Source organism: Callithrix jacchus, chromosome 14 (genome assembly GCF_049354715.1).
Source record: "Callithrix jacchus isolate 240 chromosome 14, calJac240_pri, whole genome shotgun sequence".
Taxonomy (NCBI): Eukaryota; Metazoa; Chordata; class Mammalia; order Primates; family Cebidae; genus Callithrix; species Callithrix jacchus.
The window spans coordinates 113,322,309-113,350,062 of NC_133515.1; the positions used below are offsets into that span (position 1 = coordinate 113,322,309).

Consider the following 27,754-nt stretch of genomic DNA (forward strand, 5'->3'; position numbering starts at 1 on the left):
ACCTCGTAATCCACCCGCCTCGGCCTCCCAAAGTGTTGGGATTACAGGTGTGAGCCACCGCGCCCAGCCCGGTGTCTGCCTTTTCTAAGGAACAAACTGTTTCCTTCTCATGTGTGAGATCTGAACAGTAGGCCTTCAACTCATTTTCCTTTTTTGATATATGGGGAACAAAAACACACCCAAGACCATCTGCGGAGAGAGGAGGTGTGGCACGGTTAAACATCTCCAATGCGTCAGCCCCAAGCGAGGCATCTTACACAGTTATCCCCACAGAAGGGGCCTCCCAGGCCTGAACAACATCTGCCTCAGAAACCAGCCTTGTCAAGGCATATCTGATGGCAGAGGCCTCTCCCCAGGAGCAGCTTTGTCAGGGTCTTCCTGAGAAATGTCTCACCGCAACGAGACGGGTGGTGGAGACGCCCAATCCTCTCCTCATCTCTTCCCAGAGAGAATCTACGCCCCTCTACCCAGCGGGGAGCGGTGTAGGAGTAAGCAGGACTCTGCATTCCCTGTACTAGGAATGAGCTCTTTAAAGGGAGATGCGGCCTATGAATATTAGAATCCAAGTCAGACGTGAGCGACCCAGAAAAGACGGTTTTCAAAGGAGACAGCATTGTCATGCTCGAAGGTCTTCACAACTTAGGAGCTAAAGTGATGAGATAAACTTTAGGGCAGAGGTTAATCAGGGGACATAGAAGTCTAGATGAAGGTTACTGACTTTACAAAGAAACTGAAAAACTGAGGTCGTGACACTACCTTAAAATGAGACCCTCATTCAGGCACCGTCTGTCTCCCAGACACTCCCAGCCTGTCTCTAATGTTTTACAAGATGTCATAGAGCTGGGAAGGCAACCCCAGAAATCACTTGGGAGCCCCAGATTGTTTCCTTAGTAGGGTGGAAATCAGCAAAGACTGTCCAAATGAGAACAGACAGAAGCTGCTTATCCCCAGGTCCTTAGAGCTAGGGAGCCAGCCGCCATCACTTGCCTTTTCAGAGAGACTCCCGCAGGCTGGGTGTGGGAGCTTCCAGGTGGAAGGGAAGGCACCCGGTGAACCCTGATGGAGGCTGCTGGCCTGGGGACTGGGACGGCAACTAGAATCGGGGTGTCCTGTGTGAGTGTCGGGAGCGTGTCTGTCTTCCGAGGCTTGTCCTCCGTGGGACCAGGAGCCCGGGGCAGCTGTGAGTCAGTAAGCTCTGACCAGTTGGGCGGATTGTGCTGGGGCTGTTGAGCCTTTTGGATTGTCCCTAGAGACAGCGATCAGGATGCCTGCAAGTCTGATCTGCAGATAGCAGGCAGCTTCCTGGGCTGTGCACTGAAAGCAGGGCTTGGCTTCCTCTGCAGGCTGTGCGTCGGATTTCTGCTTTTACCCGCAGTCGGTCCATGGACCCCTTGTATTTTCATCTCTCAGTCATAGGCACCTTTCAATGTTGCAAAAATTAGAATGAAGAAATAAAGCATTTTCTGTGTTAGAATTGAATCTACTGTGAGGAAAGAAAATAACTTTTATCTAAGGAATGTGAGCCCTTTCGAATTCTTAGGCCCAAAGAGGCTACGATGAGACAGCAGTCGTGACTCATCACCCGCCTGGAGCTGCGTGTTCATCTCTGAAAGCGCTCCCTGTTGCCACAGCCTCCGTACGCCCCACCGGACGCCGTAACCCCTGCCCACAGCTTTCCAGTGATTCTGCAATCGCTAATCAATGCTATTGTTGAAAACCAATGAGAATCACTGCAAACCACCTTGTGCCAGCCTCCTCTGTGTGCCCCTGCTTTTGCCTTTAAAAACCTGCCTATCCAAAGGCAGAGCGGAGCTCCAGGCCGAGGGTGCTGGGGCTGAGTCTTCCAGGCAGCTGTCCTTGCTCGGGCTCAACTCTTCAAATCACACTTTGTGCTGCTGCCTCTTCCTTTCAGGGCGACAGCTGGTTCCCAACGTCCTTTAGTGCAGCATGATCCAGCAAAAGTAGAAGAGAGAAGCGGCTAAATCTCATCTCCATCCTTGTTTGTTTTGTGGGTAGAAGGATCTCGCCTCCCGGGGTCCCCGTTAGGGCAAGTTTAAAATTTCAGGCAAAAATCTGCAATGCCTGTGAGGTCATGAAAGAACCAGAGACCTCCAAGATGAATTCCCTCCTGTTTGTCTCAAGAGAGTCCCCCACTCCCCGCAGCCCTGCCCATCTTAGTGTCCTGTGAAACTTCTGACTCTCTCGTGTGTGCGGGTCTGACCCTCCTAATTCCAGATGCGCAGAATCTGAGGGCAGATGCCCTGGGAGAGTTATATGGAGGCAGGAGAGTTTGCAGTTGAGAAAAGGCACTCGGTATTTGCTGAAAGAGTGAACTCTGGAAAGCCAAAAGGACAGTTAGATGCATTGTTAGAAGGAAAACCTTCGCCAAATGACATCTAACAGAGCCTAAGTGAGGAACGACTGATGGTGAATCGGCCGCCTCCCGAGCCGGCGGAGGCTCAGACCCCAGCACAGCCATGAAGTGGAAGATTCAGGGACGCAAAAAGGAAAATGACGGACAGAAAACGGAGGTCACAGCCGGGCTGGTTGCAGCTCAACGTTTGCCTTATTTGAACAGGGTTTGAGCAGCTGGCGTCCTCTGATGAGGCAGAACGTGGTGACTGGCATCAGAGCAGGTTACAGCAAGCAGAGAAAGGCAGCTCAAGGCCGAACTTAATCTAACAGGAACTCACAGTCGTTTCGTCCTCCAAAGTGATAGATTCTAGTCTCTTAGGCTGACAAACACCTTGATAGCTGGAAACAAAGCAGAGAGAAAGTGGCCTTAGGAAGGGGCATCGTCACGTGAAGGAGCCGGAAGCTGCCACCTCAGAATAGGCCCATTTGGCATGAAGGTGGCTCTGAGCTGAAGGGCACTGAGAATGCGCAGACACGGTGGCAGCTCTAAGGGCACAAGCACTCCTTTCGTGAGGACAAGCCACCTTCGTAAAGGTGTTCTTTTTTTAGCTCAAAAAGATAATTAACTTTTATTATTCATTAAAAATGAACTTTCAAAAGTATTAGTAAATTTCATTTTAAACTCTGTCTTGAAGTGCTGACATCACTGAAGTAACATTTTTCTTCTTTCAATTTTTTCTTGTAAAATCATAGCTCTCTCTTTTTCTAAAACAGTTTTCTCTTTCCTTCCAGTTCTTGATAAAGACAAAGGGAGTGCCGTGGCCTCACGTGGCCGCAGAGGAGCGCCACGGTCGTGGCCTCACGTGGCCGCAGAGGAGCGCTGCAGTGCACAGGTGTTTCCACGACCAGCAGCTACTGGGAGGGCGAGGGCCCTAAAGCAACATCATTCAAGAACCAGAGACCTCAAAGGCCAATTCCCTCCTGTTCTTCACAGGGAGTTTCTGCTCTCAGCCGTGGAGAAGGCCGGACGCTTCTGGGCAGCAGCCCCTCCCCACAGCCCTGGTTCACACAGCACTTTTCCTGACCACCTTCTCCTCCTCCACCCAGAAGCCCTCAACCCTTCTCCTTTGCTGGTGTTTAAACCCAGGCTCTGAACACCCTTGGGAACCACTCACCTCTGGGGGCCCCCCGTGGCTGTAGAAGTTCAGAAGCTTCGGTTTGTTTTCTCATATTAGTCTGTGTGTGGCTGGCCACATTTGTGTGGTCCAAGCTGGAGAACCTGATACAAATAGAGAAAAAATGTTTTCCTTCCCCTGAGCTACAGGCAAGATTGTGGGAAGTCTCCCAAGTTACTGATTCACAACTTTTGGCAGTTATCTGTCTAACATTAGCCGTTGGTGTGGCTCTTTACCTTTTGTGTGTGTGTGTGGGTGGGTGTGCATGTGGGTGTGGGTGGGGGCGGAGTCTTACTCTGTCACCCAGGCTGGAGGGCCATGGTGCAATCTCAGCTCACTGCAATCTCCACCTCCCAGGATCAAGTGATTCTCCTGCCTCAGCCTCCGGAATAGCTGAGATTACAGGCACGTGCCACCACACCCGGCTAATTTTGCATTTTTAGTGGGGACTGGGTTTCTCCATGTTGGTCAGGCTGGTGTTGAACTCCCGACCTCAGGTGATCCACCCGCCTTGGCCTCCCAAAGTGCTGGGATTACAGGCATGAGCCACCGCACCTGGCCGGCTCTCTACCTTTTTATTAAAATCATTCTAAAAAAGCAAAAGTCGAAGTACTTTTCCTCAGTATGCCAAGAGAATTATTGAATACAGAGAAGTAATTTGAGCTGTAGTTACTAAAAACCAACTTCACTACTTTGATAAAGGCTACTAAAATTAAAACCAATTAAAAATCAACACTGGTGACAGTATGTCACTTTGCATCTTTTCAAAATAGACGCGCTCCCAAAATGTTTGTAACTGGGGTTGTAGCTAATACGTTCAGCACAAGTGTAATGACAGGGTGAGCAGTTCGGCAGGAAAGACGATTGTGGAACAGCGAACTCAAGGCGCCTCCGGTCAGAGCAGGTGACTACGGGAACAGACGTGGACTACTGGTTAGAACCGGTGGAGAAGCTTGTTTATGAAACTACGAGGAGGTTCAACTTTAAAATGGAGGACAAAGGACTGAACACACTGACACGCGGATTCTTTGAAGAGAAACGTAGACCTCATCGTGTCCGATGAAGCCATTTGGATGCTTTTTTCGCTCAAACAGATGTGTGTTCTGGTCCTGGGAGCATCAGAGACAAGGAAGAAGCTGATTGGTTGGCCTCAGAAGGCTCTAGAACATCAGGGGAGGAATCTCCGCCGTGTTGCCTGCCCTCCCGGAGGCCGCCCTGCTGGTGCTTCCAGGGGCTCTTCCCGCTCTCCCGGGAGTCGATGAGACGCCGTCCCACCCCGATTTCTTTCCACGTGTTTCCAGCGCTGTTATGAGCAGGTCAGCCAGTTACCACGTACGCCGGGCTGCGGTTGGATGCGCATTACTGAGGGGTCCCTGGACCATTGAGCTCAGAGGCCTGACGTGCCTGCTGCTGGTGAATGATGTGCCATTGTTTGCTGCACTGCTCAAAATATGTCCCGGAATTTAATGTTCTTCAGTGCTTTAGGCTTATCTGATGGGAAGTTGGAGAGCTTAGCCTGCAGGCACGTTTTAAAAGTTCTGTCCGTGCAGCCTAAGCGGGGTCCCTTCAGTCCTCAGACCTGGAAAGCCGTCCTTAAGTCCGGACTTGAATCTCGATCTCTGATCTTCTGAGGAAGGGCAGGTTTCAGTTTCTGAGCCCACCTGACGGTCCTCCCTTTTCCACTTTGGTCCTGCAGGTGGGGAGACGGCCTCCAGCCCTTGTCTTCATTCAGCCTCCGCTTCCTGGTGCAAAACTGTGGACCAGCCAAGCTGTTCCTGAGACCTGCCGCTCATTGAACAATTTGCAAACTGCATTTATTTGAACTTAGGATCTGGGTATGTGGATGTGCGAGCAGAGTGGCATGGGCCAACAGGGAAAGCCCAGGCCTCCTGAGGCTGGGAGGGGCCGCACCGACACCCCACACTACTCTCCAGGGGAAGCCCTGAGAGTTACGCCCACGGGCCTCTGTTCATTGATTGCTGCACTTGGCACAGTAAGAAATCTCAGTGTGAGGAACTAGAGGCCGGGAGCTCAGCTGTGTGTGAACCCACTGCTGGGTACCCTCCTGCTGGTGTGCTCTGGGTGGGGACGGTCCCAGCCTTGGGGTCCTGGAACAGCCAGGGTGAATGGCCACTCTGAGGGCAAGCCCAAACAAGGCTTCAGGGGCACACGGAGAAGTCCCACTGTCTGGGGCCTGGAACATGGAGCCTGTGCTGACATGAGGAGAGGCCGTGAAAATGTGATGGAACTCGGACACAGAGGAGCCCGTGAGCCTGACGCCCACAGAGGCTGGTGGATGCCACTCACTCGGGGCTCTGTACACGCTGGGGGTCACACACTCACTTGGGGCTCTGTACACACTGGGGTCACACACTCAGGGCTCTGTACACACTGGGGGTCACACACTCACTCAGGGCTCTGTACACACTGGGGGTCACACACTCACTCAGGGCTCTGTACACGCTGGGGTTCACGCACTCGGGGCTCTGTACACACTGGGGTCACACACTCAGGGCTCTGTACACACTGGGGTCACACTCACTTGGGGCTCTGTACACACTGGGGTCACACACTCAGGGCTCTGTACACACTGGGGTCACACACACTCAGGGCTCTGTACACACTGGGGTCACACACTCAGGGCTCTGTACACACTGGGGTCACACAGGGCTCTGTACACACTGGGGTCACACACTCACTCAGGGCTCTGTACACGCTGGGGGTCACACACTCACTCAGGGCTCTGTACACACTGGGGTCACACACTCAGGGCTCTGTACACACTGGGGGTCACACACTCACTCAGGGCTCTGTACACACTGGGGTCACACACTCACTCAGGGCTCTGTACACACTGGGGTCACACACTCACTCAGGGCTCTGTACACACGGGTCACACACACACTCAGGGCTCTGTACACACTGGGGTCACACACTCAGGGCTCTGTACACACTGGGGTCACACACTCAGGGCTCTGTACACACTGGGGTCACACACTCACTCAGGGCTCTGTATACACTGGGGTCACACATACACTCAGGGCTCTGTACACACTGGGGTCACACACTCAGGGCTCTGTACACACGGGAGTCACACACACTCAGGGCTCTGTACACACTGGGGTCACACTCAGGGCTCTGTACACACTGGGGGTCACACACTCACTCAGGGCTCTGTACACGCTGGGGGTCACACACTCAGGGCTCTGTACACACTGGGGGTCACACACTCACTCAGGGCTCTGTACACACTGGGGGTCACACACTCACTCAGGGCTCTGTACACACTGGGGGTCACACACTCACTCAGGGCTCTGTACACGCTGGGGTTCACGCACTCGGGGCTCTGTACACACTGGGGTCACACACTCAGGGCTCTGTACACACTGGGGTCACACACTCACTCAGGGCTCTGTACACACTGGGGTCACACACACACTCAGGGCTCTGTACACACTGGGGTCACACACTCACTCAGGACTCTGTACACACTGGGGTCACACACTCACTCAGGGCTCTGTACACACTGGGGGTCACACACTCACTCAGGGCTCTGTACACACTGGGGTCACACACTCACTCAGGGCTCTGTACACACTGGGGTCACACACTCACTCAGGGCTCTGTACACACTGGGGTCACACACACACTCAGGGCTCTGTACACACTGGGGTCAGGCACTCAGGGCTCTGTACACACTGGGGTAACACACTCAGGGCTCTGTACACACTGGGGTCACACACTCACTCAGGGCTCTGTACACACTGGGGGTCACACACTCAGGGCTCTGTACACACTGGGGTCACACACTCACTCAGGGCTCTGTACACACTGGGGTCACACACTCACTCAGGGCTCTGTACACACTGGGGTCACACACTCAGGGCTCTGTACACACTGGGGGTCACACACTCACTCAGGGCTCTGTACACACTGGGGGTCACACACTCAGGGCTCTGTACACACTGGGGTCACACACTCAGGGCTCTGTACACACTGGGGTCACACACTCACTCAGGGCTCTGTACACACTGGGGTCACACACACACTCAGGGCTCTGTACACACTGGGGTCACACACTCACTCAGGACTCTGTACACACTGGGGTCACACACTCACTCAGGGCTCTGTACACACTGGGGGTCACACACTCACTCAGGGCTCTGTACACACTGGGGTCACACACTCAGGGCTCTGTACACACTGGGGTCACACACTCACTCAGGGCTCTGTACACACTGGGGTCACACACACACTCAGGGCTCTGTACACACTGGGGTCACGCACTCAGGGCTCTGTACACACTGGGGGTCACACACTCACTCAGGGCTCTGTACACGCTGGGGGTCATGCACTCAGGGCTCTGTACACACATCACCCTTGGCTCCAACATCAGGCCCTTGGGATCCCGGTGACACAGAGCAGCCCTCTGTTGGGTGCCCTCTGTGGTCACACTTGTTCCTCCCAGAACATCCCTTAGGGGCAGCAAGAAGGGAGGGTCCCGTACATTCCACCCAAGGCCAGAGTTCCACCCGTGCAGCACAAAGGACCAGCGGCAGGAGCTGCCTGTGTGACAGTGGCCACGGCTCCTTCCTGCAGATTCTATCCCGGGACCTCTGGTGTGCAGCCTGGGAACACGCACCCTCACCAGCCCCGGGTCACGGCACAAAGTCAAGTGAGAGGCTGGATTCTGCTTGCTGAAAGATCCTTCCTCTTTCCCTTTCCCCACAGACAGGCTTTTTCTTTCTATTTTTTTTCCCCCAAATGTATGTAAATTTGTTTAAAGGCTACATAAGCCTCAGCCAGATTCAGGTCTCCAGAAAGTTTTCTCAAGGACCTGAGAACCATCTCCTTGAAAAGTCGCCACCAGGGAAGACCACGTCCCTCTCCCTGTTTTCCCTGGGAGGAAGGCCTAGCTTGTCCCCTAACTGGAAACTGCACAGCCTCCGGCCCACGCTGCGGGAGGTGAGAGCCTTCTTTCTGCCTTTGCCGTCTGCTCTCGGTGGCCTCTGCTGCGTTCCACGCTCTGGGTGAATGAGTCTTCCATCATTCAGTTGTGTTCCCTTCCACATTTGTGGAGAGGTTTGTGAGGCATGGGTTGGGAGGAGGGGTATTTCCTCACCGACTCAAGCTCTAGCACCTTAATTAGAATCCTCCCTGGCAATGCCAAGCCTGGCCTGGCACTGCATCTGTGTGTGAGCCCAGGTAGATGAGCTCCCGGGGCCTCCCTGGCAATGCCAAGCCTGGCCTGGCACTGCATCTGTGTGTGAGCCCAGGTAGATGAGCCCCCGGGGCCTCCCTGGCAATGCCAAGCCTGGCCTGGCACTGCATCTGTGTGTGAGCCCAGGTAGATGAGCCCCCGGGACCTCCCTGGCAATGCCAAGCCTGGCCTGGCACTGCATCTGTGTGTGAGCCCAGGTAGATGAGCCCCCGGGGCCTCCCTGGCAATGCCAAGCACTGCATCTGTGTGTGACCGCAGCAAGATATCTCATGGGGTGCTCCGTGGTGTTGTCGAGCTTCAGTTCTTTCAAACCCCACATGGCTCCCCCCGGTCACAGACATCACACACACAGAGATTAGAGACCCAGCTTCACAATGCCCAGCTTTGAGTGGTGGGTGCAGAATCTGACCTGACACCCTCCCCCAAAGCAGCTGTGGCCACTGTGACCTCAGCCTCAGTGAGTAGCCTGGCAGCCCCAGCCCCACCTCTGGGATCTCCGGGGCTGGGGGTCGAGGCTGAGGTGAGCAGTGATCGTGCCATTGCACGCCAGCCTGGGTGACAGAGCAAGACCTTGCCTCAAATAAAACTTTAAAAACCACACAGAGTTAGCCATTATTGTGGGACCTTGGTTTGCTCAAAAGGGGGAACTGATGATACATAAGAAAAAGCCTGAGTTTTGACTCGGACTGGGTAATAAAGTCAAAGCTTGTGAGGTTGGTGAAGAATTATAAACCTTGGTTTTGACTCGTACTGGGTAATAAAGTCAAAGCTTGTGAGGTTGGTGAAGAATTATAAACCTTGGCAAAGATCAGCTTTTGCTTTGTGCTTTTGTTTCACCATTGTCCGTAGCGTATGTTGGAAACTCTATGTCAAAATACTGTCTGCAACCCACGCAGCTCCAAAGACAAGAGAAAACAGGACCAGGCCCCATGGGCCTGTGGATCTGCCACTGCCTCACAGACCCACCCACACAGCATCTTGATGGGAATGTGGACATTTTATCTCCTGAAACGCAGGAGCCTGGCCCATAGGTCCTTTAGGCCATCTGAGCTCCCGTGCCCGATTCAGGCTGCCCGAGGCTTCTACAGGGGAGGGAAGCCAGGACTGATGGTACCAACAGGAATTGAGTGGCAATCATAGGACTTCAGTTTCTTTCCACCCACAATGCTACTGCTTTGTGCTGTGAAGTGTGGTCTGAGTGTACATTTGAGCAGAGTGAGCCTGAAAACTATTTTGGACTGAAGGACGTCATGTCACTCAAAATCCTAATGGGTACTTGTCCTGGTTAATCAAGATGCTTTTGGTAATGTGGCTCCCAGATCAAAAGTTGAGAAATGTGAAATCGAAGTCATTTTAAACACATAAGGCCTAAATTCCCTTTTCCAAGTAGAGCCTGTATTCCTTGCCCCATTATTGAGAAGGAAAGCTGAATTCCTTGGAAAGATCAGGACTGGTAGGGCAGAAGGCTGGTACCCACCTTCACAGTTTGTATTTTCAGCCCATAGACACGTGCCACCATTCCTAGCCCTTTTGTCAGCCCTGGGGGATATTCGCCCCGTTTCATAAATGGGGTCTCTGAGGTTCTGGGTGGCTCAGATTGTTCAATGTCAGGCAACCGGTAACTGTCAGAGCTGGTTATAAATCCAGACTTTCTGCCCCTCCTGCCAGGCAATAGAACCTCTCACACCATAGCCCTGAGACAGCCACGTGCACCTCTGCAAGCTGCAGATGTGGAGGGCTCCCACCTGCCGGGCTTCTGGGGTCTGTGCTGTGGGGCCCACCCTGAGGTGGTGTTGGGTAAAGAAGAAAGGGTAGTCCCAGCCCTCCACACCCTGCCCTGGAGCCCGTCCAGCAGTCCTGGGGCGAGAACCGTGGGGTTTTGAGTCTCAGCTGGAACCCAGACTTTGAAGATGGGGCAGAAATGCTCTCAGCTTCTCTGGGTGAGGAGGCTCAGTCTTCTGAAGTTGAACTTAAAAAAGAGGGTCCTGGAATTTTCTCATAAAACAAGCACACTCGTTCTACAGCGTGGTGTGGGAAACACATCCGCAGCTCAAGCTCCAGTGGTTACTGGTGCGAGGGCGGACAGTGGCTTCAAGGCGGTGTGAGCCGTATTTACCGCAATCATGCGCGGACGCTCCCGACAACTTAGAAAACATCCGCCAGAGCTGAGTCCAGTTTCGCCGAGTCAGCGGTGACTCTGGCTTGGGTGGAACTGACCCGTGCACCCCGCTGTTGTTCCTAAAACAATGGCCTTGTCAGAAAGCATTACAACAGCATTTGGGGCAGGACCTAATTATGATTGTCACCCCCCTTAGCCAGACACACGCTGAGCATCAGATCACGTGCTCTCGGCTGGAGGGGAAGTATCCTGGCCCATGTGGAGGGAGGGTGCGTTCATTGCTCAAATTCCCAGGGGCCTGTGTGGAGTGACATGCCGTTATCTATGCTGTTCCATGACTGCTCCCCAATGTGGGTTTGATTTGTTTTTTTTTTTTTTTTTTGAGAAAGATGATCTCGGCTCACTGCAACCTCCACCTCCCCGGTTCAAGCGATTCCCCTGCCTCAGCCTCCGGCGTAGCTGGGATTACGGGCGTGTGCCACCATGCCCAGCTAACTTTGTATTTTTAGTAGAGACTGGTTTCACCGTGTTGGCCAGGCTGGTCTTGAACTCCTAACTTCAGGTGATCCACCCGCCTCGGCCTCCCAAAGTGCTGAGATTACAGGGACGACCCACTATGCTTTGCCAAGGTTTGTGTTTGATAAAAATAATGCATTCTTGAGGATATGGGGGCCTTTGCATGTTTTTCTTTTATTTTTTGAGATGGAGTCTTGCTCTGTTGCCCAGCCTGGAGTGCAGTAGTACAATCCTGGCTCACTGCAACTTCCACCTCCCAGGTTCAAGCGATTCTCCTGCCTCAGCCTCTCCAGTAGCTGGGATTACAGGTGTCCACCACTATCCCCAGCTTATTTTAATTTTTTTAATAGACATGGGGTTTCACCATGTTGGCCAGGCTACTCTTGAACTCCTGACCTCAGGTGATCCACCCGCCTCAGCATCCCAAAGTGCTGGGATTACAGGCATGAGTCACCACTCCTGGTCTACATTCCCAATAAACCTGCTTTCACTTCACTCTGTCTGCTTACTCTTGAATTCCTTCTTGCTCCAACTGAAAAACCCACGAGGCCTCCCGGGCTGAACCCCAATTTTGGGGTCCTATGACGTTGGGACTAGACGCATCCATGGTGCCTGGCACCCACCAACCATGCACGTCCTCGCTGAAACAGATGTGGATGGTGGAGTCTCGTCCAGGACGTCAGAGGCCCTCAGCTGGCTCAGATGCATCCTGAGCCCAGGCTGGCAACCTTCTGCTCACCGGTCCCTGCTCCTGACCAGAAGCTACATTTCGTCTCCACGGCCAGCCCCTGCTGAGCACAGTGAGAGGCTCCCGTGCCACGTGAAATTGTATGCAGAAAACCAACTAGACTCTGAGGGACCAGTATTATATATTGTGAATGGAGTTTGAATAAATACTAATTAAATCTACAAAAAACAAAATTAATGGGAATGAAAATATCTGCTCCAAGCATCCAAAGCCTTAGTTCTTCTCTCTGTGTCAAAGCTCCACTGTCATCCACTTATCCACAGATGCTAGTATTTATCAGAGGCCCCAGGGCACCCAGGGCCAGCGTTGCTCTCCTGCCTCCCTGCAACTTTCCTGCCCATCTACGGAGTCGATCCTTATTTATCCAGCAGCCTGCGGTTACTCCCTGCTCTCTCTTGCAGCTGGAATTTCTCAGGAAGTTTCTTTCAGCTGAGCCATCTATGAAGTCAATCCTCATTTATCCAGCAGGCTGTGATCACTCCTGATTTTTCCAGCTGGAATTTCTCAGGAAGTTTCTTTCGGCTGAGACATGTTCTGCTGTGTACTCTGCATAGCACACACACAGCCAGGCATGGCGGAATCCTCTGGCACCCAGAGAGTGGGGGTGCACTGATCTCGCCACCAGCATTGAGCTCTATTGGTCTGAGGTCCTTTCTATTGGAAAAGGAAGGAGAAAGGGGCGGGGAGGAGAAGAGCACGAGGACCTCCCCAGGGAGACCCCTGCCCAGTGAGGCACCCTCCCAGCGCGTCAGGGGAAGGCTGCTGCGCCTCTATCACCTGTGGGGAGATGAGAGCAAGTGGGACTACATTCGGAAAACACACTTGCTTACCCATCTATGCAAAGGAGGCCGGCCTTCTTCTGGAAGGGGAGGGAGGGAGGAGGGGGAGGTGTGTAGCGGGGGAAGGGAAGGAGCAGAATTCAGCAGCTCTGCCAGATAAGCTTGCATCTCCAGGTTTTGCCTGGAGGGCTGGGGAGACAAGAGCATTAGGTGCCCAGGGCCAGGGATGGAGGAGTCTCAGGGGCACCAGCTCTGGATGGAGGCACTCGAGGACCCCAGAGAGGACAGTCTATATGTCAGGATGGGGTGGGTAAGATGGTAGGGAAGACTTAGGGTATTTATAAAGAGAGAAAATTTCCTGTGATGTTGACATTGGCAACTCCATGCTAACTGGTCCCTGTCACCCTCATATCCTCTGTAAAGACAGGACCCCTTGTTAAGTGGGGGGGCTGAGGTGTGTGGGCCCTGTGCTGACAGGAGAGAAGGACCCAGAAATACCTGGTGCCAGGGATGCCTTCCAACTCCCTGGGTCCTGCCACCTCCTGGAAATGTCTGGTGGCGGGGGTGCTGAAGAGGTGGAGCCTTTCACGCCGACACGATAAGGAGGGTGGCCTGAAGGCTGGGACCCAGGAATGTGGGGTGCACAAAAAATAATGAAAGAAACCCTTGTGCAAAGGACTGTGGGCACATGGGCACCGTGGGCTTTGTTGGAAGGCAGTTGTGAGAGAAGGCATGCCCCGTGTGCCAGCACCTACGTGAGGTCCTCTCTCTAGGTGGCTCTGGATGCCCACAGGACCTATGGTGGGCTCCACTGAACAGATAGGCAGACAAGACACAAAGAGCAAAAGCACCGCCACATGCCAGAGCCCAGGGCCTCTCTCAGCCCTTCCTGCCTTTGCCCCAGGGCAGCAAGCCCCTCGAGTCCTCCTGGCCACGGCCTCGTGAATCCACATGCTTTACACCTCAGAGCCTGTGTTCCAGGGAACGCACTGGGTGGGGGTCAGGGGGTGCATCAGGTGCCTGCTCTGGCAGGACCCACAGTCCAGGGAGAGCGCCTCCACCAGCCAGGATGGCGGGAGCCTGTCCAGCCATGCACTGACCCGTGGGTTCCCCGTCAGCACTTTATTTTGTGGTTACCAGCACCTACACTGATAAAATAACCAGATGGCACAGTTCGGGTGGAGAGATGGCCCTGTGGGTGAGCATGTAAGGTGCTCAGTGCCGTGATGGAGATGCAGGGAGAAGACACAGCGACGGGCAAGGAGGAGGACCAGCTCTTCCCGCAGGTGTGCCAGCACGTGGGAGTGGTCCGAGGAGATGAGGCTGGAGCTCCATCTTGCTTGGGGAGGGCCTAAGTCCTGGGCATTTGGGGTGACAGTGAGTCCTGGGCCCTGGCTGGCATGTCCACAGGAGTGGGGAGGCTGGTGGGGTAGGTGGGAGTTGGGGAGGTCCGGAGGACAGGTGATGAAGTCGGCAGAGAGAACCTGGGATTGCAGATGGGGCCGCAGGGCTCGGAGCAAGCTGGCATCCCGGGGGAGGAGGCGTGGCCTGGGCTGGCAGTCCTGGCTCCATCTCACTCCCCCGCTGCCATTTCAGGAGGTTCTTCTTCCGCAAAAACAAAACAAGAATTCATTTTCAAGGTTCACGATTGTTGTGAGGATTGGGACCGTGATTTTTATTAATTTTATAATTTTTAAGGTTGTAACAAACTTTAATTTTGAAGTAATTACACAGTCATGGAAAGCTGCAGACACAGTGTGCTCCCCGTGCTGTTCATGGCTTACTTTATCACAGGTGAACCCCCAAATCCGGGCTCAGCCCTGAGGTCACACGGGTTCTTAGCAGTGTTGTGCAGGAAGGAATTCGAGAGCAAGAGGGCAGGCGGAGTGCGGTGGCTCACGCCTGTAATCCCAGCACTTCGGGAGCCAAGGCAGGTGGGCAGCTTTAGGTCGGGAGTTCTAGGCCAGCCTGGCCAACATGGTGAAACCCCGTCGCTACTAAAAATACAAAAATTAGCTGGGCATGCTGGTGCACGCCTGTAATCCCAGCTCCTCGGGAGGCTGAGGCAGGAGAATCGTTTGAACCCGGGAGGTGGAGGTTGCAGTGAGCGGAGTTCATGCCACTGCACGGCCGCCTGGGCGGCAGAGTGAGATCCCATCTCAAAACGAAAGGAGAAGACAGAGTGAAGTGAGACCAGATTAAGAAAGCAGAGGAATAAAAGGGCGGCTGTTTTCATGCTTATTTCCTGATTCTATGCTGAACAACGGGCGGATCATTCATGAGTTCTGGGAAAAAGGCAGGGAATTCCCCTAGAACTGAGGGTTCCTCCCCACTTGAGACCCTGTAGGGAATTTTCAGATGGCGTGGCCGAGGCATCTGTAGCTGTCTCAGGCTTCTAGGCACGCTGTGCGGCATGGGAATCGTTATGACTGAACCATAAACAGAGGTTTCCTTTGCCACCATCTTGCTTCTGGCTGGCTTCTCTCCCACATCCTGTGTTATCAGCAAAGTCGTTGTGACCTCTCTTGCAAAACCCGTCCTGAGACCTTCTAGCTTACCTTCAGTGAGGACGTTTAACTCAGCCTACAGGGCACGCACACGGAGGATGCACCACAGCTGGGAGCCGGGGCCAGGCGCGTGAGCTCTGGGGAGGGGCCTGCCTGAGGATCCGGTGGCGACTCTCTCCCTGCTATGTCCTGTGTGCCACCCAGAGCCCCACAGCCAGTGCACAGACGCGGCCGTTCACTTAATGTGCTCATCCTAGCAGCGTGTATCCATGTGGATTAAAAATTATTCTTAATATATATATATATATTTTTTTTGGTAAAGACAAGGCCTCACTCTGTTGCCCAGGCTGGTCTCAAACTCCAGGACTCAAGTGATCCTCCCATCTTGGCCTCCCAAAATGCTGAGATTACAGGTGGATCCATCACGGTTGGCCTAAGGAGCTTGCTTTTAAGGCTGTGTTTTCACCTACCTGTGAGTTTCTCGGGGTCTCCGCCCTTTCCTGTCTGTCCGTCATCTGCTCACTTCCCTGGACGCTGGCTGGGTGCGATGCTCACGCTGGATCTTCCAGGTCCTGTCTCAGCTCTTCCTTTCCTCACCTATTCTGGGAAACCGACCTCTAGTAGGGAACCGCCCGGGCCCCATTCCCGCCTGACTTCCTCCTGGGTGACCAGGGGAGGGCACCAGCCCCAGTGGCTCCAAAAGCCCTCCCTGCCCTCCCAGACATCCACCCACAGCCGCGCCCCGGCAGCCCCTCCTACAGTTAGACATCCTGCCTTCCCCGGCCTCCGGCCTCCGAGGATTGGAGCGTGGCAGCGATGCTCGGTTGCTTCCCTAACTGCCTCGCCCCTCAGAGTCACCGATTAAACTCCCTCCACCATGACCCTCTCGGCGCTTCCCCATCCTGCAGGGCCTTGGCTAGCCCCAGTGTGGCTTATGGGAGGCAGGAAACAGGCCATCTCCCGGAGGGAGGACAGAGGGTCGCCCGTTTCCGCATGCAGCCTGGGCTGCGAGACCTCCGTCTACCCCCAGGACCCCTGATGGGGAGGGGTGATTAGCTGGGCCCCTCTCCCCGACATGAGCCTCCGCCCTCTGACTTCATTACCCGGTTGTGCAGAAAGCCCTTGTTGGTGCCTGAGAAAAACGTGGAGCTTAATTTACATGAAGATTTCATGGGGCAGGAGCAGTGGAGACGTGACTCCCACAAGGCGAGGACCCTCAGGCCCCGTCCTCTCCACTCCTGGCCATGTCCCGGGTGCCTGACCCATTGCTCTGGCAGATGAAGGGACCTTTGGCAGAGAAGTGTTGACTCTGCATGCTTAGTGTTTAAACTCTAGAATCTCACCTTTCTGTGGTTGAACTGCACACAGAAAACTGTGTTCTGAGCCTGCAGCTGCCTCTCACCGCGGGTCTCCTGGGAGCCCAGTGCCCTGCCCAGCTGCCCTTTGCTGTGGTTGAGCTGACACTAAGCGAGAACTCACCGGGAACAGGGCTCTGACCCACTCACCTGAGCTTTGTGACATCCAGCAAAGGGAACAGGCCTTTTCCATAAGACCTGGGGCCCCAGCACCAGCCCACTGGAGGTCTCAGTGCAGCTCCTGCTGTGAGCTGGTCTTCAGACAGCAGCCGCTGTGGTCTTCATGGGTCTGTGGTCAGGCAGCCTACCTGGCATGCTGTGGCACCCAGGGCAGCGTGTGCAGAGAATGCAGCCTGGGACTAAGCGAGTCTTTACATGCGGTGTCCCAGGGCTGTGTGTGACAATGGCACAACGCGCACCTGGAAGGAGTATTTGCTGTGGGACAAATCCCAAGATTGGGGGCGGATAACAGGACTAGAAAGTGGTCATGAGAGGGGGTGGGAATTCCTGGGAACTTGGGGTGGGGGGGTCTGTCACCTGGCCTGGGGAGCCTGGGGGTGGGAGTGTCTCACCTGGGCCCAGAGAATGTGGGGAATGGGAGTGTCTCAGCTGGACCTAGGGAGCAGTGGGGGTGAGTGTCTCACCTTGGCCCATGGAACTTTGGGGGTGGGAGTTTCTCAGCTGGACCTGGGGAACATGGGGTGAGGGAGTGTCTCACCTGGATGGACCCCGGGAGCATGGTGGGGGGTGTTTCACCTGGATGGACCCCGGAAACATGGTGGGGAGTGTTTCACCTGGATGGACCCCGGGAGCATGGTGGGGGGTGTTTCACCCTCCGGGAACATGTTGGGAAGAGTCTCACCTGGACCCCGGGGGAGCATGGTGGGGGGGGAGTTTCACCCTCGGGGAACATGTTGGGAAATGTCTCACCTGGACCGGGGGAGCATGGTGGGGGTGTTTTACCTTCGGGGAACACCTTGGGGAGTGTCTCAGCTGGACCGGGGGAGCATGGTGGGGGGTGTTTCACCTGGATGGACCCCGGAAACATGGTGGGGAGTGTTTCACCTGGATGGACCCCGGGAGCATGGTGGGGGGTGTTTCACCCTCCGGGAACATGTTGGGAAATGTCTCACCTGGACCTGGGGAGCATGGTGGGGGTGTTTCACCTTCAGGGAACACCTTGGGGAGTGTCTCAGCTGGACCGGGGGAGCATGGCGGGGGGTGTCTCACCTGGACTGGGGGAGCATGGTGGGGGGGGTGTTTCACCCTCGGGGAACATGTTGGGGAGTGTCTCACCTGGACCCGGGGAGCGCGGTGGGGGGTGTCTCACCTGGACCGGGGGAGCATGGTGGGGGGGGAGTTTCACCCTCGGGGAACATGTTGGGGAGTGTCTGTGGGGGGTGTCTCACCTGGACTGGGGGAGCATGGTGGGGGGGGTGTTTCACCCTCGGGGAACATGTTGGGGAGTGTCTCACCTGGACCCGGGGAGCGCGGTGGGGGGTGTCTCACCTGGACCGGGGGAGCATGGTGGGGGGGGAGTTTCACCCTCGGGGAACATGTTGGGGAGTGTCTCACCTGGACCCGGGGAGCGCGGTGGGGGGTGTCTCACCTGGACCGGGGGAGCATGGTGGGGGGTGTCTCACCTGGACCAGGGGAGCGTGGTGGGGGGTGTCTCACATGGACCGGGGGAGCGTGGTGGGGGGTGTCTCACCTGGACCGGGGGAGCGTGGTGGGGGGTGTCTCACCTGGACCCGGGGAGCGTGGTGGGGGGTGTCTCACCTGGACCGGGGGAGCGTGGTGGGGGGTGTCTCACTTGGACCGGGGGAGCGTGGTGGGGGGTGTCTCACCTGGACCGGGGGAGCGTGGTGGGCGGTGTCTCACCTGGGCTCGGGGAACACCTTGGGAGTGTCTCACCTGGACCGGGGGAGCGTGGTGGGGGGTGTCTCACCTGGACTGGGGGAGCGTGGTGGGGGGTGTCTCACATGGACCGGGGGAGCGTGGTGGGGGGTGTCTCACCTGGACCCGGGGAGCGTGGTGGGGGGTGTTTCACCTGGGCTTGGGGAGCATGAACCTTACGTGGCTGTCGTGCTGCTCAGACAGTTCACCTGCAGACGTTGGGGCCTGGAGGTGCTGGGCTTCTGTGGGCCTCTAGAGGGCAGGCGCAGGAAGCCGTGAGCAAAAGACAGTCACGCAGGTTCAGCACCACCGGGAAGAGCTGGGGACCAAAACCTCGTTTTTTCAGTGCAAATCATTGCACTGACCCCCACTGCCCAGGCTTCCTGCCAACGCTAGGCAAATTCGAACAAACGCTGTGCCACTCAGGGTCTCAGGGACGCATGGGAGGGGTTCCATAGGATGGAGGCATGGATGGAGGGGAGGGAGGGAAGGGGGAAGGGATTGGGGGAGGAAGGAGGAAAAAAGGGAAGGGAGGGAGGGAGGGAGGTGGGGGAGGGGAAGAATGAAGGAGGGAGGGGAGCGAATGGATGAAAGGATGCCTACAGGTGTGAATAGGTGAGTTGGTGGGATGAATACGCTGATTGATTGATAGATTTTAACAATCAGCTCAGGTGGTTGTGAGCCCAGCAGGTCTGACATCAGGAGCTGGTGCTGCAGCCTTGAGGCAGAATTTCTCCTTTTCTGGGAAACCTCAGGTTTTGCTCTCAATGCCTTCACCTGCTTAGGCAGGGCTCACCCACATCATCAAAGGTCACCTCCTTCCCTTGAGGCCCACGGATTATAGAGATTAACCACATCCACCAAATCCCTTCAGAGCAATTCTAGATTAGTGTGGTCATGTGGTCACATGAACGTAATCATCACAGGTGACTTGGGAGACGCTGTTAAACCGGAAGGAAAAGCCAACAATTCGTGATGCCTTGAAATGCCACGACTCCTGAGGGTGGCAGCAGGTGGCGGTGTGGGCAGCAGGTACAGGCCGCGTGTCTGCGCAAGGCTCGACTATACACTAGGGAGCCTCTGGGCCACTGGGTGACACTCCGAGAAGTGAGGGTGGCCTGGCTGAGGTCCATGCACGTCCGAAAGCTGCGGGGTCTGCTCCAGCTCCAGGTACTTAGCGGCAGGACTGTACTGAAGCCTGTCTAGGATGGGTCCTCCTCCTCTGCGTGACACACCGTTTGCAGCTCCCACCTGGCATTCTGCCCTTATGGATATCCAGAAGTATTCACACAAGCATCCCTGTTCTACACACACTCAGGAGTGGCACGTGGTAGGCAGCCTCTGGGATGGTCCCAGTGTTCTGACTCATATTCCTACACTCTCAGGAAATGCTCTGCTATGGGGAGTGCCACATGCAAGAGCATCTGTGGATGGAATCCAGCAGGAGAGATAACATCCACAGCGTGAGCTGTAACCACAGGAGAGAGTGCACAGGATCCAGGAGGAGTGATGGAGTCTGAACTGGACCCACTGGTGTGTGTAGACAGGATCCTGCCGGGGTGATGGCATCAGAGTCTGAACCAGACCCACTGGCATGTGTGCAGACAGGATCCTGCCGGGGTGATGGCATCAGAGTCTGAACGGGACCCACTGGCGTGTGTGGACAGGATCCCCCAGGGGCGATGCCATATGGAGTTTCAGCTGGACCCACTAGAGTGTGTGGACAGGACCCCCCAGGGGCGATGCCACATGGAGTTTCAGCTGGACACACTTGAGTGTGTGGACAGGACCCCCCAGGGGCGATGCCATATGGAGTTTCAGCTGGACACACTTGAATGTGTGAAGAGAATCCTGCAGGGGAAATGCCATCTGCAGTGGGGACTGGACCCACTGGAATCTTTGGATAGGATACTGTAGGAGATTCAGCATCTGCAGTGGGTAGTCAGGATCCTTTAGGAGAGATGGGATCTGCAGTGTGGACCGAACCCACTGGAGTGTGTGCATTGCGTCATGCAGGAGTGATGATGTGATCCACGTGATCTGGACTGCCTTGAGTGTGTAGACAGGATCGTGCAAGAGTGATGGCATGTGGAGCGTGAACTGCATTCACAAGACTGTGGACCGCACCCTTCAGGAGTGAAGACATCCGCAGTGTGAAGTGGAGCACTGGAGTGTGTGGCTAGGGTCCTGCAGGAGAGATGGCAACTCGAGTACGAACTGGACCCTTTGTTGTGCCTGGAGAGGATCCTGAGGAAGAGAAGGCATCGCAGCGTAAACTGGGCCACTGGGGTGCGTGACTAGGATCATGTGGGAGTAACGGCTTCGGGACTGTGAGCTGGCCCCACTAAAGTGTGTGGATAGGACCCTGCAGAAGTGATGGCCTCTGGAGTGTGAACTGGACCCACTGGAGGGTGTGGAGATCCTACTTCAGGAGAGATGGCAGCTGGAGTGTGAGCTGCGCCCACTGGAGAGTGGATAGAATCTTGCAGTGGGAACACTCCATGCTGTGCTTCTGAATCTGGCACTGTCACCCTGCGGCCTGGGCTCAGCAGCTCGGCCTCACCTTCCCTATCTGTAAAATTCAAAGGCTGGCTCCTAGTGGGATTATCGGAGAAATGTGTACGTTGTGAGAACGCCATCTTTGTGTGTATTTTTCACTGCCGCGACCTCCCTCCTTTGCAAAGTCTTCTGCTGCCTGTGGACAACCCCGACGTGGGGTGGCTCCTAGGTCTGTCGCAGGAGGGCAGGCACTGAAGGCCGTGAGCATCCCAAGGACTCCACACAGGACCTGCCATTTAGCCAGCAGTGCTGAGCCAGGGGGCCGGCAGAGAGCAGGTGGCTCACAGGCCCCGGGAGCACGACCACCTGGGTCTCATCTTCCCGCAGAGACTCTCTCGCTGTGCGCCTTGGGACTTGGGCTTCAGTTTCCTCAAGGAATGAGGAGCTTTTTTGACGTTAATTTCCTACGCGGTTGCGGGTAGGGAGAGGAAGAGGGAGAGAGAGAGGAGCGCGCAGGCGCCTGGACTCCTGCCTGGAACAGAGCAGGAGCTCAAAAGTGTTACAAAACAGCAGGGCGCCAACAGAAAAACCTACAGTGCGCGCAGGCTGGAACCCCGGGTAAGAGAGGTGGAGAAGCTTTGCGTAGCCCCCAGGGTCCCGAGCGCAGAATCGGGGTGCCGGTGCTCCCCTCCGCGCCTCTGAGCGCTCGCCGAGGCCATGCGGGCCGCGCCAACTGGATGCGGGCGCCCGGACCGGACGCTGGGGCCTCGGGTCCTCGCCCCGCCCCGCCCTGGGGGATTCGGAGGGGCAGGGAGGAGCCGCGCGCATGTGCACCGCTGGCGCCCCCCGCCCCCCGCGCACAGCTGGGACGTGGGCCGCGGCCGGGCGGGCGCAGTCGGGAGCCGGCCGTGGTCGCGCCGGGCCCTCCGCGGCGGCTCCGTGCGTCCGAGCGTCCGTCCGCGCCGTCGGCCATGGCCCAGCGCTCCTCTGGCCCGTTGCGCCGCTGCCTGCTGGCGCTGGTGCTGTGCTGCGCCTGGGGCGCGCTGGCGGCGGTGGCTCAGAAGCCGGGCGCCGGGTGTCCCAGCCGCTGCCTCTGCTTCCGCACCACCGTGCGCTGCATGCATCTGCTGTTAGAGGCCGTGCCTGCCGTGGCGCCGCAGACCTCCATCCTGTGAGTGCGGCCGGGGCGCCGGGGGCGCGGGGTCCGGGGGCGCGAGGAACTGGAACCCGGTGTGCGTGCAGGGAGATCCGAGGGCGCAGGGGTGATCGGAGGCTGGGGGCGCGGGGACTCAAGGACCTGAGGCCCGGGGATGCGTGGAGATCCGGGGGCGCAGGGGTGATCGGAAGCTGGGGGCGCGGAGGGTAAAGGGGCCTCGGGCGCGCGGGGGGCGGGGGGCTCTGGACGCAGCAGGGATCCTCCAAAGGGGAACGTGGGGAGATCGGGGCGTCACAGGGCCCGCTGGGCCTTTGTAGGTCCCGGCCGGGACGCCTAGGGGCGGACCTGAGCGCTGTGCGCGCGGCCTCCAGATCCGCCTTTGTTCGCAACTCTGCGGGCAGTTGTTGGGGCCGCCGGGGAAGCCCCGCTCGCCTCCCGCCGCTCCCCAGCTCCGCGCGCCGCCCGCTTCCCCCTCCTTCGCAGTCCCTCCTCCTCTCACCTTTCCCCGCTCAGGCCCCCTCCGCCCCCCTCCGCCCCCTCCTCGTCTTGTTCGCTCCCCTCCTCCGCTCCCCTTCCTTCTACCCCTTCCTCCTACCCCTTCCCCCACCCCAGCCTCTCGGAGCGCGGTGCCCACCCCATCCCCCCGCACCGGGGAAGCCTCCCCAGCGCCGCCTCAGTTCCCGGCCGAGGCCCCGCTCCCAGGGCCCCTGCGTCCGGAGTGAGCTGGGCGGCCGGTTCCCGGGAGGGGCCGCGGGGCGGTCACAGAGCTTCGGGGCTGCCCGGTTCTGGACGGAGCCGGGGATCGGAGCGGGTATCTGCCCCCGGCACGTCCCTTCTCCCTTGTCCGCGGCTGTGCTACACTAACCGGGCTCATTGCGTGGGGGTGGACACACTGTATCCCGCCTGTGGGCCTCCCCGCGCCGCGGTCTCCAAAGCGGAATCCCAGTCCCTTCGCCCCGCGGTCTCCAGGTACCGAGCCGCCTCCAGAGCTCGCTGCTGAGGCCTCCCTTGTTCCGACGCGACTTGGATTAAACATTTCGGGAATCTGAAGGGAGGCGGCGTTTCAGGCGCCGACTGTGACTGAGTTCTAGAGCTGCTCTTCTGCAGGCCAGAAAGTTTTCACTTTCCTTAGCTGAGCCAGAGGACTGTTTGGCACCGCCAGGGAGTCTGCAAAAGTTCTAAAAATGTGAGTGAACAATTCAGGAAGCAGGCGGCCAGTGTGGTTACCTCCGAAACAAAGTGCCCGGACCATCCCCCGCTCCCAGGGGTCCCCGAGGTTGCAGGCGGCTTCCTGCAGGCTCTGGGGCGGGCAGGACAGGGGCGCGCGCTCCTCTCTGCCTGGGAACTTGCTCCTCGGGAGAGAGACCAAGGCTTTCTTTCCAGAGCCTGGGAGTGGCCAGCCCAGGCCGGACGTCTTGGGGGCATCTCACTGGAAAGCAGTGAATGTTTAGAATATAGCAGCGTGAGGTTTTCCTGGGTCTGGATAATGTAATTCCTGCTGAGCCAGTGGAAAAAGGGGACCTCAAAGTCATTTTTCACACCTGGTCTGTTTAATAAAGCTTGCCGTATGCTTTGCTCTGGAATATTAATTGCGTGTTGAAAGTAACATTTAAAAATAAGTGTCGTAGAAGACAGCTGGGGGCCTCTGCTCCGCTTTGCATGGCGTGGTCGCCCACAAACACTTCACAGCATTTGAAAAAGGAGCTGGGAGTAGACGGGTGACATCATAGTCGACTCAACACTTCCTCAAGGAGCGCATCGCCTCGTTTGTGTCCCACACTTCCAGGGCTTTGCAGCCTTCAGTGGAACTGCGACGTGTCCCTGTGGAGTCGCACTGACTCTGTGAGGCAGGGAGACTAGTAGCTGTTAAGTTGATCAAATCCCTTATAGACCTAAACACTTTATTGGAGAAATGAACATGCCCATTTTATGGCCGCGGAATCAGTCGCTCTGGGAGAGAAATGCAGCTCCTGCTGCTGTTCCTGTGGCCACGAGGAAGAGGGCGTCGCTGCTGGCCGGAATAGAGTCCCAGCTGGATGCATTCCAGCTGGGTGACTGACTTTCAGCAAGTCCCAGGTCCCCTGGGAGAACGCCAGGGTGTAGCTGTGTGGACCTGGGCACAGTGGACAGGTGCCATGAGAGAGCCGTCGGGAGTGCAGCCTGGAGAGGTAGGGACGGGGTAAGAGGGAGACCCATTCTCGGGGGCATCTGTTGAGGAGTCTCTGGGGATGTGGTCTGGGAGGCTCTTGCTTGAGATGACAGTTACACATTAACATGCTAGACGCGAATAAATGTTTAATGTCCGCTTTCAGCTTTTTCCCAGCGCCGTGCTCTCGCGTATGTGGACTTATTTTCTATAAAATTTTTTGGTAGAAATTGGGAACGTACTATATATGAAAATTAAAACAAACCCTGCCTAAAAGTTGGTTGGGCCATCCAACCATCACACTGTCTCTTTGCTTTTAAGAGACTCACCCCACTCAGCCCCCCCAGGAGACAGAATCATCGGCAAACATCTCATGGCTCCTTCCCCTCAAATGCGGGAGTGTGTTTAAGTGGGGCCTGATACTGGACTGTTTCAGTTGTGGGTTGGGGCTTTGGAAAACAATGGAATAAACCCACCATGACGGGTTTGCATCCACTTTGACCTCCCTGGGCTGCAGGTCTCAAGGGCGCTCTGGAGTGGCAGCAGCCCACACCCGCCGCTGCTCCATCCTGGGTCGGGGGCTTTGGCCCTGCTGCTGGGCGTCCTCCGGAGGTCTTAGTCAGTTCCGCTGTGCAGAAATGCCTGGCTTTTAAATACAGCGTCTTTCTGTATCCACCACAATCAAAGTTTATCACAATCGTAGTTAAAAGCTAGTGTTAAGGATAAAGTATGCTGCTCTACGCCCCTTCCTTTCCTCCTGTCAACCCCAGGGAAGGTCACATTTTAGACTTTGTTCATCAAAGTCATGCTGCACCAAGGTGCTGGCTGGACACACTGGAGCGCGACCTGCCATGCCCTCCTCAGAGAGGGAGGGGCTTCCCGAGGAGGGATAAGATGACCCCAGGTGTGTGTAGGCCTGGTGGGACTGGGGATAGGGGGTGTAAAGCTCTTGCAATCTGCATGCTTGGTGGTCTGGACTAAGTGGATGCCCACCTCCTGGCCAGGGTCCACATGGGCAGAAGGTTCCAGTGTCACTGCTCTGTGGGACTCCACCACCTGCAGGTCCCCCAGGCCCTCTGGGGCTCATTGTCCATACATGGGAGTGGGTTCTGGGCCTTTTAACTGACTTCCTGCATCCCCCAGTCACATTGGGCCAGGGTTTATCCTTGGAGCTTCCCTGGCTTCCCTTGGAGAATTGGCCGCCTTTCAGAGAGGACCTCTCCTCCTCACACGTGCATAGAGGTCACTGCGTGTGGCCTGGCACTCGGGAACGGGCTGGGTGGTGCTGCAGAGGGGCGGCCTGGCGGGGACTCCCTGGCTCTCCACCCTCAGCACTTTCCACACCCTCCTCCTCCTCCGCATCCTGCTGCTCCCGGGAAGTTCCCTCGAATTTGTCTGCATCTTCTGGGAGGACCCACAGCCCCGGGGACGGGGACGGATGGATACCAGGCCTCTCCTCCTTTGAGCAGGAGGCTGCAGTGGTCCCAGGGAGTGTGCAGGAGCCCGGGGCTTCTCCAGCCTACGCGAGATACCTCTTCGGGACAGGGATGCGTCTTCGGGGACTGCAGACTTCAGCGTCAGCGTTTGCCTTCATGGAACAAATGATGACTGTCATGTTTATTGGCACAACAGAGTCAAAGACGTTATTATTCCCACTCAAATACATTTGAAAAGCACCATGGAGATGCTTAAAACATGTTTAGATGTTTGTAGTTTGTAAGGCGGTGGGCGGGCCAGCTGCAGCTTGAAGTGTCATATAGTCATATGGTCCCATCCAGGGTCCACAAGCTGCGATAGACTGAGGTTTCTCCCTTGGGTGGGCGACTTGGCTTGCTTCTCTGTTCTGACTCCGTTTCCCTGGTTGCAGATGATTGGCAGCTGTATAGTTCCCTCCCAACAGAGCTAAGTCCAGTGGACAGTGAATGAGTGGCTCTTTCTCAGTGCCCAAGCACAAGTTTGGGGAATTGTCTTCATGGACCGGATGGTCTGTGTGACATGCCAGTTTTCAGGTCATCCATGCGTGGACAGGAGGTCTCACCACTGGGTCTGGAGGGCAGGACTGCCTCTGGGGCCATGGATGGCCTGATCTTCCCGGAACCCACTGGGCCAGAAGCTGGGGCGGGCCTTGCCTGGGGTGAAACCTGGGCCTTTTAAAGTCTAAGTCCATGCTGCATTGTCTGGGCAGGAGCCTCCTTGGCACAGATCCAGAATTTGAAATTAAATATGTAAACACAAGACAGACTTCCAGCCTGCAGGGCAGAGCTCCTCCAGAACCTCAAAGTTGGGGAAGAGGGCAGGGTGTGGTGGTGGCTCACAGTGGTAATCCTAGCACTTTGGGAGGCCAAGGCGGGCAGATTGCCTGATTCGAGAGCAGCCTGGGCTACATGGCCAAACACTTCTCTACTAGAAATACAAACAATTAGCTGGGCCTGGTGGTGCACACGTGTGGTCCCAGCTACCCAGAGGCTGAGGCAGGAGAATCGGTTGAACCTGGGAGGTGGAGGTTGTACTGAGCCGGAATTGCGCCACTGCACTCCAGCCTGGGCGACAGACCCAGCCCTAGACCCCCCCACAAAAATTTGAAGATCTACATGCATTATGCTGATCCCCCTTGGCTAATTTTGCGATTTACCTTTTTGATTGGAGAATCCAAATGTTTTTCCGTTGCCCTTGACAGTAAGAAGCAGTTGAAATAAATGCAAATGCATGAAGTGCTGCCAGGCCCAGGCAGTGCTCTGGGAGGGGAACTCAGGGCTGGGGAGTCGGGTGGCCTCTTAGGAGTACCCAGGTCTTCCCCGCTCCTACAAGGTCCAGAGCTGAGATGCTACTGCTGACCTCGGGTCTTCAGTGACCAACAGGTGGGATCTCGCATGCTTCCCAGCATCTGGGTTTACTAATTATTTTAATAGTGATAGGCTGGGTGTAGTGGCTCACGCCTGTAATCCAAGCACTTTGGAGGCCAAGGTGGGCGGATCACCTGAGGTCGGGAGTTCAAGACCAGCCTGACCAACATGGTGAAATCCTGTCTTTAAAAAAAAAAAAAAAAAATAGTGATAGTCATGTGTTTTTGGGATACAGAAGAAAATGTGATTTATTTAAAGGTACATTTTTTGAGGGAATTCAATTCAATTTAAGAGAAGGCAAACTTTACCGTGTCTGAGACTTAAAAATGCCAGTCAGGAGATTTTATATCTACATGGACCAGTAGCTCCCCAGGACCAAGGCTGGTTGGTTGAATTGTGAAACTCTTCATGCTGTAGGCTACCCGCATGTGACTTAACA

At 56.0% G+C, this 27,754-nt stretch overlaps 1 protein-coding gene and 1 long non-coding RNA gene across 8 annotated transcripts in view; one reads left to right on the forward strand and one right to left on the reverse strand.

Annotated features, from left to right (window-relative positions):
* Nucleotides 1–14,541: 14,541 nt before the first annotated feature.
* LOC144579358 (uncharacterized) lies at nt 14,542–18,115 on the reverse strand. Of its 2 annotated transcripts, none has more exons than XR_013526789.1 (3): nt 16,926–18,115; nt 15,891–16,017; nt 14,542–14,910 (listed from the first exon to the last, which is right to left on the reverse strand). It is a non-coding gene; the product is annotated as an uncharacterized LOC144579358 (long non-coding RNA). The 2 variants fall into 2 exon arrangements; XR_013526788.1 differs by having other exon boundaries at nt 14,542–15,071.
* A 3,567-nt stretch (nt 18,116–21,682) lies between these two features.
* The window catches only part of PXDN (peroxidasin), a 127,130-nt gene continuing 121,058 nt past the window's right edge, over nt 21,683–27,754 (forward strand). For 3 of the 6 annotated variants that reach the window (XM_054245264.2, XM_078350048.1, XM_078350049.1), the window contains exon 1: nt 21,683–21,788. Coding sequence is in view for 3 of the 6 variants with exons in the window: in XM_054245261.2 (XP_054101236.1) it covers nt 22,142–22,341 (200 nt within the window). In the remaining 3 variants the exon portion in view is untranslated. Of the gene's footprint in view, nt 21,789–22,061; nt 22,342–27,754 lie in introns of those variants that run through there. The other 3 variants (XM_054245261.2, XM_054245262.2, XM_054245263.2) reach the window with 1 other exon arrangement.